Source organism: Taudactylus pleione, unplaced genomic scaffold, assembly GCF_031769625.1.
Source record: "Taudactylus pleione unplaced genomic scaffold, aTauple2 ptg002376l, whole genome shotgun sequence".
NCBI classification, from domain to species: domain Eukaryota; kingdom Metazoa; phylum Chordata; class Amphibia; order Anura; family Myobatrachidae; genus Taudactylus; species Taudactylus pleione.
In genome coordinates, this window is record NW_028286764.1 from 260,495 (window position 1) to 276,765 (window position 16,271).

The 16,271-nt window shown below is 54.3% G+C and overlaps 1 protein-coding gene across 1 annotated transcript; it reads left to right on the plus strand.

Annotated features, from left to right (window-relative positions):
* The first annotated feature begins 1,161 nt into the window (after positions 1 to 1,161).
* Positions 1,162 to 10,405, plus strand: TMEM147 (transmembrane protein 147). The gene is made up of 7 exons (XM_088466063.1): positions 1,162 to 1,349; positions 4,994 to 5,063; positions 5,948 to 6,013; positions 8,205 to 8,341; positions 9,709 to 9,793; positions 9,878 to 9,999; positions 10,111 to 10,405. Exons 1-7 carry the CDS (start codon positions 1,273 to 1,275, stop codon positions 10,229 to 10,231), a joined length of 678 nt encoding a protein of 225 aa, XP_088322189.1. The 5' UTR covers positions 1,162 to 1,272; the 3' UTR covers positions 10,232 to 10,405.
* Positions 10,406 to 16,271: the final 5,866 nt, after the last annotated feature.

A 16,271-nucleotide genomic window follows, 5' to 3' on the forward strand; every position in this document is an offset into this window, starting at 1 on the left:
ACGATGGCGGCTGCAGATGGGGAAACACGGGACCTCATTCAGAGGCGGTCGCAAGAAGCGATCGCTCTCTCTGAATGAGGGCGGGTGCTTTTTTTTGTGTGCGGCCTACTGGTCGCTAGCTAAGCTGTGGGTTACCACCCACAGCTTAGCTAGCGACCAGGGTGATGGTCGCGACCATCAGGGCTTGCGACCAGACCCTAAGGTTGGGTCTCGGCAGCCGTAAGCCCCAGGGAGCTTCCTGCTCTGATCGAGGAGGAAGCTTCCCACTGACATCACTGATGATGTCAGTGCGGCCGCTCACAAAACGGCAGGCGTTCCATCAGGAACGCCTTCGTTTGTGTAGCCACCCCCCCGCCTACAAAACGGGGCGAGCTGTCGATCACCATCGACAGCCACCCCTTTTGTAGCGAGCTCCGGAGCAAGAGAGTTTCTCTCTCGCTCCGGGGCTTGCGCACGCGCAGTGCGGCCGCTGCGCGTGCGCAAGGCTAACCATTGACCCGGTTGCAAGCGCATCGGTGCTTGCGACCGGGTCTGAATGACCCCCACTGTGCGGTGTGATTATGCGCATGAAGCCGTGCGGATAGCCAAGCTCCGGAATGCTAATCTTTAGATGGCATTAGCCGCTACATCCCATATATATATATTACCGGGAGAGGGACCTGTAGGCAGGATCCCTCCCCAGCACAATCCTCTCGCACATGCGCAGTCTGCAGACCGCTAGGGGCCCGATGGGGAAGTGATCGCATTATCGGTCATTTCACTTCACAGCGATGGGCTCCTGTCCGAGCCCCTGCCCCTGTCCCTGCCTGTGCATTTTAATATATCGGGGCAAACCTTTATTTCTCAATTTGCTATAAACTGCAATTATACATTATAATTTTTGGTTCTAGAACCCAATAATTAGTATATATGCTTCTGTGTCTCAGTATACTGTATACAGCCAGGGCATGCTGGAATTTATAGTCCTACATCACACACAGACAAATAACGGGTGTAAATAAGACCTCCCCTCAGGCAGTGACTGATCTCCACCACCAGCAGAGCTGGGACCCTCAGACCTGGCCCTCTGACTACTGCGCATGTGCGAGGCAGTGGCAGCTGGCCAGGGTCACGTGACACCAGGCTGACAGACAGGACGCTTCTGCGCATGTGCGAGGCACTGACAGCTGGCGCGGGTCACGTGACGTGTCCCCGTACACAGTGCGCAGGCGCGCCGGGCGCGGTGTGATTGGTCGGCGTACTTGTGCGGGGACCGGGCCGCTGCTGGTCGCCATGACGCTCTTTCATTTCGGGAACTGCTTCGCTCTGGCCTATTTCCCGTACTTCATCACCTACAAGTGCAGCGGCCTGTGAGTGACCGGAGCACCGGAGGGAGGGAGCTGGGGCCCGGGAACGAAGGGGCGGGGAGAGCAAGGCACCTGTTGTGAAGTCGGAAGGGGGATAGAGCTGGGCCCCTGGAGTGAAGAAGTGTGGGGAAGGGAACTGGGCCCCTGGAATGAAGGCATGGGGGGCGAGAGGTGTGCCCCTGGAGTGAAGGTGGGGGACGGGGTGAGAGGTGTGCCCCTGGAGTGAAGGTGGGGGATGGGGGGGAGAGGTGTGCCCCTGGAGTGAAGGTGGGGGACGGAGGGAGAGGTGTGCCCCTGGAGTGAAGGTGGGGGACGGTGGAGAGGTGTACCCCTGGAGTGAAGGTGGGGGACGGTGGGAGAGGTGTGCCCCTGGAGTGAAGGTGGGGGACGGAGGGAGAGGTGTACCCCTGGAGTGAAGGTGGGGGACGGGGGGAGAGGTGTGCCCCTGGAGTGAAGGTGGGGGACGGGGGGAAGGGAACTGGGCCCCTGGAATGAAGGCATGGGGGACGGGGTGAGAGGTGTGCCCCTGGAGTGAAGGTGGGGGATGGGGGGGAGAGGTGTACCCCTGGAGTGAAGGTGGGGGACGGAGGGAGAGGTGTGCCCCTGGAGTGAAGGTGGGGGACGGTGGGAGAGGTGTGCCCCTGGAGTGAAGGTGGGGGACGGAGGGAGAGGTGTACCCCTGGAGTGAAGGTGGGGGACGGGGGGAGAGGTGTGCCCCTGGAGTGAAGGTGGGGGACGGGGGGAGAGGTGTGCCCCTGGAGTGAAGGTGGGGGACGGGGGGAGAGGTGTGCCCCTGGAGTGAAGGTGGGGGACGGTGGAGAGGTGTACCCCTGGAGTGAAGGTGGGGGACGGGTGGAGAGGTGTACCCCTGGAGTGAAGGTGGGGGACGGAGGGAGAGGTGTGCCCCTGGAGTGAAGGTGGGGGACGGGGGGAGAGGTGTGCCCCTGGAGTGAAGGTAGGGGACGGGGGGAGAGGTGTGCCCCTGGAGTGAAGGTGGGGGACGGTGGAGAGGTGTACCCCTGGAGTGAAGGTGGGGGACGGGGGGAGAGGTGTACCCCTGGAGTGAAGTGGGGAACGGGGGGAGAGATGTACCCCTGGAGTGAAGGTGGGGGACGGAGGGAGAGGTGTGCCCCTGGAGTGAAGGTGGGGGACGGAGGGAGAGGTGTGCCCCTGGAGTGATGGTGGGGGACGGAGGGAGAGGTGTGCCCCTGGAGTGAAGGTGGGGGACGGAGGGAGAGGTGTGCCCTTGGAGTGAAGGTGGGGGACGGTGAAGAGGTGTACCCCTGGAGTGAAGGTGGGGGACGGTGGAGAGGTGTACCCCTGGAGTGAAGGTAGGGGACGGGGGGAGAGGTGTACCCCTGGAGTGAAGGTGGGGGATGGAGGGAGAGGTGTGCCCCTGGAGTGAAGGTGGGGGACGGAGGGAGAGGTGTGCCCCTGGAGTGAAGGTGGGGGACGGAGGGAGAGGTGTGCCCCTGGAGTGAAGGTGGGGGACGGAGGGAGAGGTGTGCCCCTGGAGTGAAGGTGGGGGACGGAGGGAGAGGTGTGCCCTTGGAGTGAAGGAGGGGGACGGAGGGAGAGGTGTGCCCCTGGAGTGAAGGTGGGGGACGGAGGGAGAGGTGTGCCCCTGGAGTGAAGGTGGGGGACGGGGGGAGAGGTGTGCCCCTGGAGTGAAGGTGGGGGACGGAGGGAGAGGTGTGCCCCTGGAGTGAAGGTGGGGGACGGGGGGAGAGGTGTGCCCCTGGAGTGAAGGTGGGGGATGGGGGGAGAGGTGTGCCCCTGGAGTGAAGGTGGGGGACGGTGGAGAGGTGTACCCCTGGAGTGAAGGTGGGGGACGGGGGGAGAGGTGTACCCCTGGAGTGAAGGTGGGGGACGGGGGGAGAGGTGTACCCCTGGAGTGAAGGTGGGGGACGGGGGGAGAGGTGTACCCCTGGAGTGAAGGTGGGGGACGGGGGGAGAGGTGTACCCCTGGAGTGAAGTGGGGAACGGGGGGAGAGATGTACCCCTGGAGTGAAGTGGGGAACGGGGGGAGAGATGTACCCCTGGAGTGAAGGTGGGGGACGGAGGGAGAGGTGTGCCCCTGGAGTGAAGGTGGGGGACGGAGGGAGAGGTGTGCCCCTGGAGTGAAGGTGGGGGACGGAGGGAGAGGTGTGCCCCTGGAGTGAAGGTGGGGGACGGAGGGAGAGGTGTGCCCCTGGAGTGAAGGTGGGGGACGGAGGGAGAGGTGTGCCCCTGGAGTGAAGGTGGGGGACGGTGGAGAGGTGTACCCCTGGAGTGAAGGTGGGGAACGGGGGGAGAGGTGTGCCCCTGGAGTGAAGGTGGGGGACGGAGGGAGAGGTGTGCCCCTGGAGTGAAGGAGGGGGACGGAGGGAGAGGTGTGCCCTTGGAGTGAAGGAGGGGGACGGAGGGAGAGGTGTGCCCCTGGAGTGTAGGTGGGGGACGGAGGGAGAGGTGTGCCCCTGGAGTGAAGGTGGGGGACGGTGGAGAGGTGTACCCCTGGAGTGAAGGTGGGGGACGGGGGGAGAGGTGTACCCCTGGAGTGAAGTGGGGAACGGGGGGAGAGATGTACCCCTGGAGTGAAGGTGGGGGACGGAGGGAGAGGTGTGCCCCTGGAGTGAAGGTGGGGGACGGAGGGAGAGGTGTGCCCCTGGAGTGAAGGTGGGGGACGGAGGGAGAGGTGTGCCCTTGGAGTGAAGGTGGGGGACGGTGGAGAGGTGTACCCCTGGAGTGAAGGTGGGGGACGGGGGGAGAGGTGTACCCCTGGAGTGAAGGTGGGGGACGGTGGAGAGGTGTACCCCTGGAGTGAAGGTGGGGGACGGGGGGAGAGGTGTGCCCCTGGAGTGAAGGTTTGGGACGGAGGGAGAGGTGTGCCCCTGGAGTGAAGGTGGGGGACGGAGGGAGAGGTGTGCCCCTGGAGTGAAGGAGGGGGACGGAGGGAGAGGTGTGCCCCTGGAGTGAAGGTGGGGGACGGAGGGAGAGGTGTGCCCCTGGAGTGAAGGTGGGGGACGGAGGGAGAGGTGTGCCCCTGGAGTGAAGGTGGGGGACGGAGGGAGAGGTGTGCCCCTGGAGTGAAGGTGGGGGACGGAGGGAGAGGTGTGCCCCTGGAGTGAAGGTGGGGGACGGGGGGAGAGGTGTGCCCCTGGAGTGAAGGTGGGGGACGGAGGGAGAGGTGTGCCCCTGGAGTGAAGGTGGGGGACGGGGGGAGAGGTGTGCCCCTGGAGTGAAGGTGGGGGACGGGGGGAGAGGTGTGCCCCTGGAGTGAAGGTGGGGGACGGGGGGAGAGGTGTGCCCCTGGAGTGAAGGTGGGGGACGGGGGGAGAGGTGTGCCCCTGGAGTGAAGGTGAGGGACGGGGGGAGAGGTGTGCCTCTGGAGTGAAGGTGGGGGATGGGGGGGAGAGGTGTGCCCCTGGAGTGAAGGTGGGGAATGGGGGGGGAGAGGTGTGCCCCTGGAGTGAAGGTGGGGGATGGGGGGGAGAGGTGTGCCCCTGGAGTGAAGGTGAGGGGGGGGGGGGGAGGCTGAGTTGGGTAAGATAGAGGCACTGGGCAACAGGAGAGTTTGAGGAGAGAGCCAGAAGTGAGTCTGGGGAGATCTGGGCACTAGGAGAGAGGGGGTTCCAGGCCCCGGCTGCATCTGACTGTCTGTATTGCAGGTCTGAGTATGGTGCCTTCTGGAGATGTGTTCAGGCCGGAGCCACCTACCTGTGTGTGCAGCTCTGCAAGGTGAGTCCTACTCGGGGGCTCCTGCAATTTGGGCAGGGTAACCACAGAGGGGTAAATCGGGGCGAGACCAGACTGGGGGACCCAGATTCACACTGTCGCTTAGTCTCACGAATTCTGGTCAGATTTGTATATAGTAATGTCATAAATGGATAACTGACATCACTGATAGAAATGTTCATAGTGACCTCTAGGCGACATAGTTGTGGTATATGACGTAAATCAGGGATGGGGAACCTCAGGCCCGGGGGCCGTATAAGGACCGTGGAATCATTTGGTGTATAAGGACCGTGGAATCATTTGGTGTATAAGGACCGTGGAATCATTTGGTCAGGCCTTCTGAGCATTTCTCTGCTAGCCTCATCTGGCCAGCAGGGTGCCTAGAATGACATCATGCAGCCAGAATCTATGCAGCAGGGCTGCCTGGAGCGTACTTAGGATGCTTCAGATGGACCCACCGCTGCCCTTACAGCTCCCCGGAGCATCCTCAGGATGCTCCGGACATTGCTGTAATCACAGGCGATTGTGGCCCCGCCCTGTGTAACGTCACGTGGAGGGGACGTGGGCTGCATCGGGCCCGCAAATAATTTAACATATGTCTAAATGGCCCTCGGCAGAAAAAAGGTTCCCCACCCCTGACGTAAATGAACAAAGATTATTTTACTTGTTTTCGGAAATGCGATCAATTTAATCCATTTTAAAGAATTAATAGTCAAACTTTGTTTTGCTGAGAACTTTTTTAAAGAATTGGAGCCACTAAATTGGGTGATGATCACTCTGCGTCCGTGGGTGAATTTACGCTACGTGTACAACTAGAGTTGCTATTGATAATGACCTGTTCACTAACCTGTATGATCTCGTCACTAACATGTATGATCTCGTTACAGATGCTCTTCCTGGCAACGTTTTTCCCGACGTGGGAAGGGGCGGTTGGAGTATATGACTTTATTGGGGTGAGGATGAAACCTGTTTGGTCCTTGCCCCTCTGTTTGCCTATAACCGTACACGTCCATTTATATCAGATTGTCATTTTCTTCTCACCTTAATACATTTAAATGTGCTACACTGCTGTTACGGATAATACCACACACCATTCCCACCTGGAAGAGGTCGCCTTGCTGTGGTAGATGGGCTTCTGTGCGCTAATAACTTCATATTCATTGTAATGCTGGGTACTCACCATGCGATATTTCATCTGTGCAGCCAACAAACGACACATCGCATAGTGCATCTGCGAACGATATGTCTGTAAAAGACCTCGCTGACGGACATCTCAGGTCGGCCCCGCAGCACAGTCGATGCCGATATATCGGTACATCGGCCTGCGTGTACAGGCGACTTGCCGACCACCCGTACATATCTGCAGGAGCCGATGACATCTCAACTGGGTGGGCAATTTGAAATGTTCGCCCAGTTGTGATGTCAGGCTAGACATATCGAGTCGCCGATTGGTAACTGGTAAGCTTGCAGAATCGGTCGGTGGCATGGACTGTCGGTCCCGTTAGTGTGTTCCCAGCTAAAGCATCAGTTTAAACAGCTATTATATTGTCTTAGGGCCTGATTCAGAGCCGAACGCTCTGACCAGAGCGCTCGCTCTGAATCAGGGCCCTCCTCCATGAAAATGGAGCGGCCTCCTGGCCGCTCGTATAACTGTGGGTGACCACCCACAGCATATGCGAGCGGCCAAAAAGATGGTCGCGATGGTCTTGACATACCACAAGCCCTGGAGTGATTTTGGCTCTATCAGAGCCAAAATCACTCCCACTGACATCACTAGTGATGTCAGTGGGGCCGGCTTGAGACGGTAGGCGTTCCCATGGGAACGCCTCCGTCTGGCAGGCATGCCCCCGGCACGCCCACCAAAGGGCGTGCTGTCAATCAACATCGACAGCACGCCCCCTTTGGTGCGAGACCCGGAGCGATGGAAAGCCCATCGCTCCCCGGGTCTCACGCATGCGCAGTGGGGAACATCGACCCACTTGCGAGCGTACTGCCGCTCACGAGTGGGTCTGAATGACCCCCTTAGTGTCAAAAGTGTGCAGCTGCATTTTTGGATTATGGAGAAAAACTAACCAAATAATATTGATAAATCGCTTATCTGTAACACCCCTTTCTGATACCCATTTCAGATATACAACCCGGGAAATTTCCTGCTCAGACCCAGGAATTTCTCCTGTGCAAATTCCCGGGTATTTGGTCGAGACCCCCCTTTCACACTACAGCGTCTACCCGGGAAATTCCCAGATAGACCCGTTTCAGACAAGAGCAGGGTTTTTCTGCTTACCTGCCTCTTCTCTGCCGTCTGCTCCTCCTAGCCTATCCCCTCTCTGGCTGATGATGATGTCATCATTCAGCAGCCGGAAGCCGGCCAATCATAATGCAGATTTTATTTTTTTTTATTATAATTTTTAAAAATTTATTTTAATTCCCTGGTGATCCAGCGGGAGTGCGGGCGGCCCACTGTGGCACAGCCGGCCGGCGCTGGGGGTGGTGAGCAGTAGCGCTGAGCGTCCTATAGGACGCTCTGCGCTGTCAACTACATGTAAAAGCTGCTTGGTGCTGCCCGGGAGTAGTAAATTCCCGGGTAGCACCATTCAGACAGAAGCAGGGTAATTTCCCGGGAATCTCGAGATGGCTGAAAGGGGTATAAGTGTCTCTTCCGTTGGTTGGTCTCCTCTTACTTGTCTCGGAGTTCCATAAATTGTTTCAAATAAAATACACAAAATAGTGTAATCTATATATGTATATTACAGAGCTATAGTGTCCAAAGATACAACTACGTAGAAAACCCCATCCGTGTGTACAGCATACACTGCTACAGGTGTGTATCCAATGTACACCTTATAGATTAGGCATATGCCAGACAACAGAAAAGTGCCCAATTAAAGTACTTAGTTAAAAATGTTTCACAATGAATACAAAGTTAAATCAAGAAAATGCGTCTTAGACGCTCAAAGCAAATCTGCACATCTGCTTTATAGCAGCGTTTCCCAACTCCAGTCCTCATGGGCAAACAGGGCATGTTTTCCAGATCTAGTTGGTGCGCATATACACAGCTGCGATACTTGGTCTTACGCTAATACTAGTGTTATCATATAAACATGCTGCGTGTTTCACTTACTCTGGCGTATTGCTTTCTGTTAGGAATTCATGAAGTCCACGGTTGACTTGGCGGACCTGTTGGGGCTACACTTGGTGATGTCTCGGAATGCAGGGAAAGGAGAGTACAAAATAATGGTTGCAGCAATGGGATGGGCAACAGCCGAACTTGTCATGTCTAGGTAAGAACTGGTGTTCATAAAGTATGTGCAATGCTCCTATTAGTATAGTATGTGCAATGCTCCTATTCGTATAGTATGTGCAATGCAGAGGGAAGAGGACGGGAGGGAGTATGTGAGGAAGTGAGGCTGGAGATGTAGGGAGGAGGTGAGGCAGCAATCATTAGCAGAGGGAAGAGGACGAGAGGGACTGTGTGAGGAAGTGAGGCTGGAGATGTAGGGAGGAGGTGAGGCAGCAATCATTAGCAGAGGGAAGAGGACGAGAGGGACTGTGTGAGGAAGTGAGGCTGGAGATGTAGGGAGGAGGTGAGGCAGCAATCATTAGCAGAGGGAAGAGGACGGGAGGGAGTATGTGAGGAAGTGAGGCTGGAGATGTAGGGTTGAGGTGAGGCAGCAATCATTAGCAGAGGGAAGAGGACGAGAGGGAGTGTGTGAGGAAGTGAGGCTGGAGATGTAGGGAGGAGGTGAGGCAGCAATCATTAGCAGAGGGAAGTGGACGGGAGGGAGTGTGTGAGGAAGTGAGGCTGGAGATGTAGGGAGGAGGTGAGGCAGCAATCATTAGCAGAGGGAAGTGGACGGGAGGGAGTGTGTGAGGAAGTGAGGCTGGAGATGTAGGGAGGAGGTGAGGCAGCAATCATTAGCAGAGGGAAGTGGACGGGAGGGAGTATGTGAGGAAGTGAGGCTGGAGATGTAGGGAGGAGGTGAGGCAGCAATCATTAGCAGAGGGTAGTGAGTATTTGAGGCTGGAGCTGTAGGGAGGAGGATAGGTAGTGTGTTAGGCTGGAGCTGTAGGGATGAGGTGAGGCAGTGAGGCTGGAGCTGTAGGGAGGAGGTGAGGCTGGAGTAAGGATGAGTTGTAGGAAGTATTGCGCCATGTAGAATGAGATTGCTGACAGACAGCTGGTGATACAGGAGAGGACAGAGGGATGGAGGTTAATGTAGTGTATTGCCAGGAAGATGTGTAGGGGGATCAGAGAAGGTGCCAAGAACAGAACCTGGACGTGGAGGGGAGGTAGAGGTGGGTGTAGATATAGAGGATGAGCCCATGGACATGTAGGAGGGGAACCAGGACAGAGCTGAGTCATTAAGCCCAGAGGAGTGAGGGCTCTGGAGGGGAAGGGGCTTGTCAGCTAATATTAGACGCGTTACAGATTATCTGACTGCTGTGCAGTGGTGTAGGGGGGCCTGGATCTGAACTCCCCAGGATACTTTATTGTGACTTTTTTCAGTACAAAACAATGTAAATGAATTGTTTATTCCTTGTTCCAGTGTTTTTGCTTTTTATGTGCTATTGTCACAGCTGATCTGGCGATGTATTAATGACGTTATGTCAGCATATAATTGGTCTGACCAGTGTCGCTTTGTGCCAGGTGTCTCCCTCTCTGGGTTGGCGCTCGTGGGATTGAATTTGACTGGAAGTACATTCAGATGAGCATTGATTCCAACATCAGCTTGGTATGTCCTCCCCTTGTCATAGCGTATGTGCCGGGCTGAATGCCCCTTACCAGCGGTGTAATGTACGTTCTTCTGCCTTGTCAGGTACATTACATGGCCGTAGCTGCCCTGGTTTGGATGTGGACACGGTACGACCTCCCGACACACTTACGGCTGCCCGTTTCGGTCCTATTAGGGCTTAGTATGTATAAAGCCTTCCTCATGGAGTGAGTATCGTCTGATCGTTAACGTGTCGCTTATGTGTGACCTAGACTCGTGTTTCTGACCATTGCGCTGATGTAAGTGGCGTTTTATGACCCATTTTCCTTCCTTTGCAGCTGTTTTGTGCACATTTTTTTACTGGGCAGCTGGACGGCTCTTCTGCTGAAAGCCGCCATCACCGGGGTCCTGTCCCTCAGCTGCCTCACGCTCTTCGTCAGCCTCGTCCACGGAAACTGACGCTGTTCAGGGATAACCTAATGCCGGACATCGCTCGCTTTGTTGTGGTCTCGTCACTGGAGAGGAAGACACAAACCAAAGCACTACAGGAGGGAGAACTTTATATGCACATTTTTTTGTGGTTTAAATTAATTTCCTAAAACTTTATATAATAAAATACATGCGGACCATTTATCTCTGAGTTATTTTACCTTTTAGACGCTTGTGAGTAGAGATTCCGGTTATAATTTATCTCATTCCTTACGCTTGTATTTGTGGTGTAAAGTATTTCATGTATGTGTGTGGTACGTATATGTGTGTATATGTATATATAATATGTACTGTATATGTGTATATATAATATGTATGTGTGTGTATGTATATATATGTGTGTGTATGTATATATATGTGTGTGTATGTATATATGTGTGTGTGTGTGTGTGTATATATAATGTATGTGTTTATATAATGTGTGTATGTGTATATAATGTATGTGTGTGTTTGTGGTACGTATATGTATATATAATATACAGTGCATCCGGAAAGTATTCACAGCGCTTCACTATAAATTCATTTTTGTCCTCAAAATTCTGCGCACAATCCCCATATTGACAACGTGTAAAGTTTTTTTTTTTTTTTTTTAGATTTTTGCAAATTTAATAATAAAAAAAAGACACTAAGAAATCACATGTATATACTCGAGTACAAGTCGACCCGAATATAAGCCGAGGTACCTAATTTTACCACAAAAAACTGGGAAAACGTATTGACTCGAGTATAAGCCTAGGGTGGGAAATGCAGCAGCTGGTAGTGCCCCCAGTAGTAATCCCCCCCCCCCCCCTTGTAGTGCCCCCAGTAGTCCCCCCCACCCTCCCCCCCCCATTAGAGAGAGACGTAATAAAAAAAAACACTTACTTGAAACCCCCGCTCCTGGTCCCGCCGCTATCAGCGCCTCCGGCCGCTTTGCATAATGGGAGAGGCGTCGTCATGACGTCTCTCCCATTACCCACTGCGGGAGGCGGAAGATGGCTCCCGCAGTGGGAGCAGCAGCAGCAGCCGATGAGAGTCTGATAGACTCTCAGCGGCTGCTGATTACACCAAACACATTGCTGCCGGCTCCGGCGGCTGTGTGTGCTGTTGTGTCACAGAGACACAGTCTGCACCGCGGCCCGCATGGTACGCTACTCAGCTGCGTACCATGCGGGCATAACTCGAGTATAAGCCGAGAGGGTGCTTTTTCAGCACAAAAAATGTGCTGAAAAACTCGACTTATACTCGAGTATATACGGTAAGTATTCACAGCCTTTGCCATGAAGCTCAAAATTGAGCTCAGGTGCATCCTCTTTCCATTGATCATTCTTGAGATGTTCTTATAGCTTAATTGGAGTCTACCTGTGGTAAATTCAGTTGATTGGACATGATTTTGAAAGGCATACACCTGTCTATATTAGGTCCCACACATGACAGTGCATGTCAGAGCACAAACCAAGCATGAAGTCCAAGGAATTGTCTGTAGACCTCCGAGACAGGATTGTCTCGAGGCACAAATCTGGGGAAGGGTACAGAAAAATATCTGCTGCATTGAAGGTCCCAATGAGCACAGTGGCCTCCATCATCCGTAAATGGAAGAAGTTCAGAACCACCAAGACTCTTCCTAGAGTTGGCAGGACGTCTAAACTGAGCGATCGTGGGAGATCCACCTGGAGTTTGCCAAAATGCACCTGAAGGACTTTCAGACCATGAGAGACAAAGATTGAACTCTTTGGCGTGAATGCCAGGCGTTATGTTTGGAGGAAACCAGGCACCGCTCATCACCAGGCCAATACCATCCCTACAGTGAAGCATGGTGGTGGCAGCATCATGCTATGGGGATGTTTTTCAGTGGCAGGAACTGGGAGACTAGTCAGGATAGAGGGAAAGATGAATGCAGCCATGTACAGAGACATCCTGGATGAAAACCTGCTCCAGAGCGCTCTTTACCTCATATTGGGGTGACGGTTCATCTTTCAGCAGGACAACGACCCTAAGCATACAGCCAAGATATCAAAGGAGTGGCTTCAGGACAACTCTGTGAATGTCCTTGAGTGGCCCAGCCAGAGCCCGGATCTGAATCTGATTGAACATCTCTGGAGAGATCTGAAAATGGCTGTGCACCGACGCTTCCCATCCAACCTGATGGAGCTTGAGAGGTGCTGCAAAGAGGAATGGGCCCAAAGATAGGTGTGCCAAGCTTGTGGCATCATATTCAAAAAGACTTGAGGCTGTAATTGCTGCTAAAGGTGCATCAACAAAGTATTGAGCAAAGGTTGTGAATACTTATGTACGTGTGATTTCTTCGGGTGTTTTTTTTTTTTTAAATTAATTTTGCAAAAATCTCAAAACTTTTTACACGTTGTCATTATGGGGTATTGTGTGTAGAATTTTGAGGACAAAAATGAATTTTTCTACTTCAGGGTCCATAGGGGTCCACAGGGTGACCTTGGGGTATAGCTGGATCCTGGATCCTCGGGCACCACGGAGTTAAAGCTTTTAGCTGCTCCCAGGATGTACTTGGATCCATCCTCCTCTATACCCCGCCCCCGAGCCACAGGCACCTCAGTTTAAGATGGTGCCCCCTAAAGCTTTTTATTTTTTTACTTAGTTATATTTAATTTTTATTTAGACTACAGTTTTTTTTTCTCCAGAGCGGAAGCGATGGGCTGTCTGTACAGACGCCCACGCTGCCGCTCCTCCTCCCTGCTGGCGCCGGCACAGAACTGGGGATCGCGGCGGGGGAAGCCAGAGTCTGTACTAGCCGGACTCTGGTTTCCCCCGGGACTGCTGTTGGGGAGATCAAGGTAAGCCGCGCACTGCTGATTAACGGCGGTGCGCGGGTTCCTTTTAAATGCAATCCTATGTCCCCGGTCTAGGGGACAGACCGGGGGCGCTAGCGGTGGCGGTGGGCTCCCCCTCCATTGGAGGCATACCCCACTAGACCACCAGAGTGAATAACACGGCAAGTGGGATGCCGGCAACCCGGGGGTTAATATGCTAGCCAGGGGAGGAAGCCTTCCCTGTCTAGCGGCTCCTCCCCTCAGCTCAGCGCGCCTTTCAGCACGGAGTCTGGCGTCGCTGAGCTGCAGCTACTCGGCCACTGCTCCTCTGAGGTCACCAGCGGCCATTTTCTCTGTGGCAGCGCAGATACTCTCAGGGAGCACGCGGACCGGTCCCCCTGTGTACCTCTCCCCTGCAAAAGGACAGTGTACACAGCGCTATAGCCCTCCCAGACACTGAATCTGGGCAGGTTGATTGTAGTGGAAAGGTGCAGTGAGTATATCTTCCTGCATGGTATGTGACTTTTGCTAGTGCTGCCTGTCTGTGCTAATTTCTACTTACTGTCAGCCTATACCTATCCCTTTCCTTCTCCTACAAGCCCTACAGGTGTGCGGGGGAAGGGTGTTTCTACTGACTTCACTTATATAGATCACGTATTTGTGAGGTCCGTCACATACGGTTGTGTGCTACACAGTACCATATTGTGGGCTGTTGTCCAGCACACTGGTGAGTGCGCACGTTTTCTTCCTATGTCATAACTGTATATTTAATTATATAGTCGGTCATGTCTGAGGAGGAGATTGAGCACTCCGTGGCTCCGGTATTGTTCTCCTGCAGGCGCTGTTCTGCAGGAGTGGATAGGGAGGATTTGTCACAGGACGGCCTGTGCGGATGGTGCCAGGCGATCCCTGGTACGTCTAAACCCCCTATGTCGCAGGAGCCACCATGGGCGATGTTTTCCCAGGTGCTGGTGTCCATCGCGGACCGTCTGTCGGTCCTGACTGCCGTCCCTACTAGGGCGTTGCCCCAGCCTACCATCCCCCATTCCCCGGGTGTCCCACAATTATTGCAGACTCCCCCGGGGTCTCAGCCTGTTGGTCCCTATGCGGGGTTGCCAATGTATATACAGTCCACCCCTGTGGCGCAGCAGGCTGTGGTGCCTTTTCAGGCTCCTGTGGCAGCTCCTCAACCCTGGGTGGATCCGCTTTCCCACACTGTCCAAGATTTGGCGGCATCTTCGGCTTTTCAGTCGATGTTGCGCAGTGATGTGCCCTCCAGGGCGTCTAAACGCACAGTTATGGTGCAGGCTGCGCATTTTTCGGACTCTGAGGGGTCCTCGGATGATGGTGAGGTGCAGGATGACTCAGCCTCAGATGCCTCAGTCCAGGAGGTAGACACTAAGTCTTCCATCAATGTGCGGGCTCTGGTTAGGGCGGTGCGGGCCATTCTTCTGATTGAGGATGAGGCACCCGCTCCCAAGTCGAGGTATCCTAGTTTTAAAAAAACTAAGGTTACTTCTGCAGCGTTCCCCTTGTCTGATCAGTTGACGGATCACATGGCGGTGGCCTGGCAGACGCCCAGTAAGCGATTCCTGCCACAGAAGCGGTTGGCGTCCAATTATCCGTTTCCGGAGGCGCATTGTAAGAAATGGGAAACTCCGCCTGCGGTCGATTCCCATGTAACACGCCTCATCAGGAGTGCTACTTTGCCATTGCCGTCTATATCCTCGCTGAAGGATCCTACGGACAGGAAGGTGGAGACTTGTCTAAAGTCTATTTACTCTCAGGGGCTGTAGCCCGGCCGTCCATGGCCATCTCCTGAGTGGCCAAGGCCATTGAGGGTTGTGCCAACGCCTTGGAGGATACGTTTACGGATGAAGCTCCGGATGTCCAGAGGGCGTTGTTAGGACAGATGAGAGATGCCGCTTCCTACATTGGAGAAGCATCTTTGGATGCTAGCCTGCTGACCTCTAGGGTTTCGGCGGCAGCAGTGTCTGCTCGCAGATCCTTCTGGTTGAGGTCTTGGAGAGCAGACGCTGATTAAAAGAAAGGCTTGGAGGCCTTACCTTTTAATGGAGAGTTACTATTTGGTCCGGACCTGGACAAAATAGTAGATACCCTGGCAAAATTCAAGTCAGCCTTCCTCCATTCAGCTACGACACCTGCTAAGGTCCGGAGCTCGGCCTTTCGCTCCTTTCGGGTTCAGGGCAAGGCAAAGGGTCAGTTCTTCCCAAGGCAACCAAGACTGCCTCAAAGCCAAAGAAGCAAGCCTGGAGTGCTAGGCGCCCTTCTTCCAAGCAAGAAGATAAGCCTTCTGCATGATGGGACGGGCCTCCCTCTGGGGGACACCAGAGTGGGAGGCCGACTTCTTCAATTCGCCCAGTGCTGGCACAATACCACCACGGATGCCTGGGTGCGAGAAGTGGTCTCCCAGGGGTACGCCCTGTCTTTTCAGCACAGGCCGCCTTGCCAGTTTTTTTGCACGAGTCCTTCTCAGGACAAAACCAAGGCCTTGCAGGTTCAGGAAGCCATAGAGGCCTTGCTGACGGGGGTCATTATACCCGTAGCGCAATGTCAACGTGGGATGGGGTATTACTCTACGCTGTTTCTGGTGCAGAAACCCAATGGCTCTCATCGCCCCCATCCTCAATTTGAAGTCCCTGAACAGGTTTCTTTTGCAAGTTCTGTGAGGAAGTCGGATTCTTTGTTTATCCTCTTTGGTTTTCATAAGAGGGGTTGGCCTGCCAACAAACAGACTCTAGCCCGTTGGCTTTGTTCTATTATTATTGAGGCTTATATGCAGGAGGGTTTACCTGTTCCAGCCTCTGTTAAGGCTCATTCCACTCGGTCTGTGGGCCCTTCTTGGGCTGCTAGCCGTGGCGCCTCTGCTGTTCAGCTGTGTAAGGCGGCCACCTGGTCTTCCATTCAGACCTTTTTGAGGTTCTATGCGTTTGACACCTTTGCCTCTCAGGATGCATCTTTTGGGCGCCGGGTTCTCCTATCAGCACAGGAGCGTCCCCGCCCTTAGTTGGACTGCTTTGGGACATCCCCATCCCCCATCCCCTGTGGACCCCTATGGACCCTGAAGTAGAAAACAAGATATATGGTAAGAACTTACCTTTGTTATCTCTGTTTCTACGAAGTCCATAGGGTCCACAGGGTACCCGCCCTGACTTCATATGGGCTCTGTGACTGTTCACCGGTTTTCCGTCTCCCATTTCTGTGAGTATGGTTTCTTGTGTGTTCCA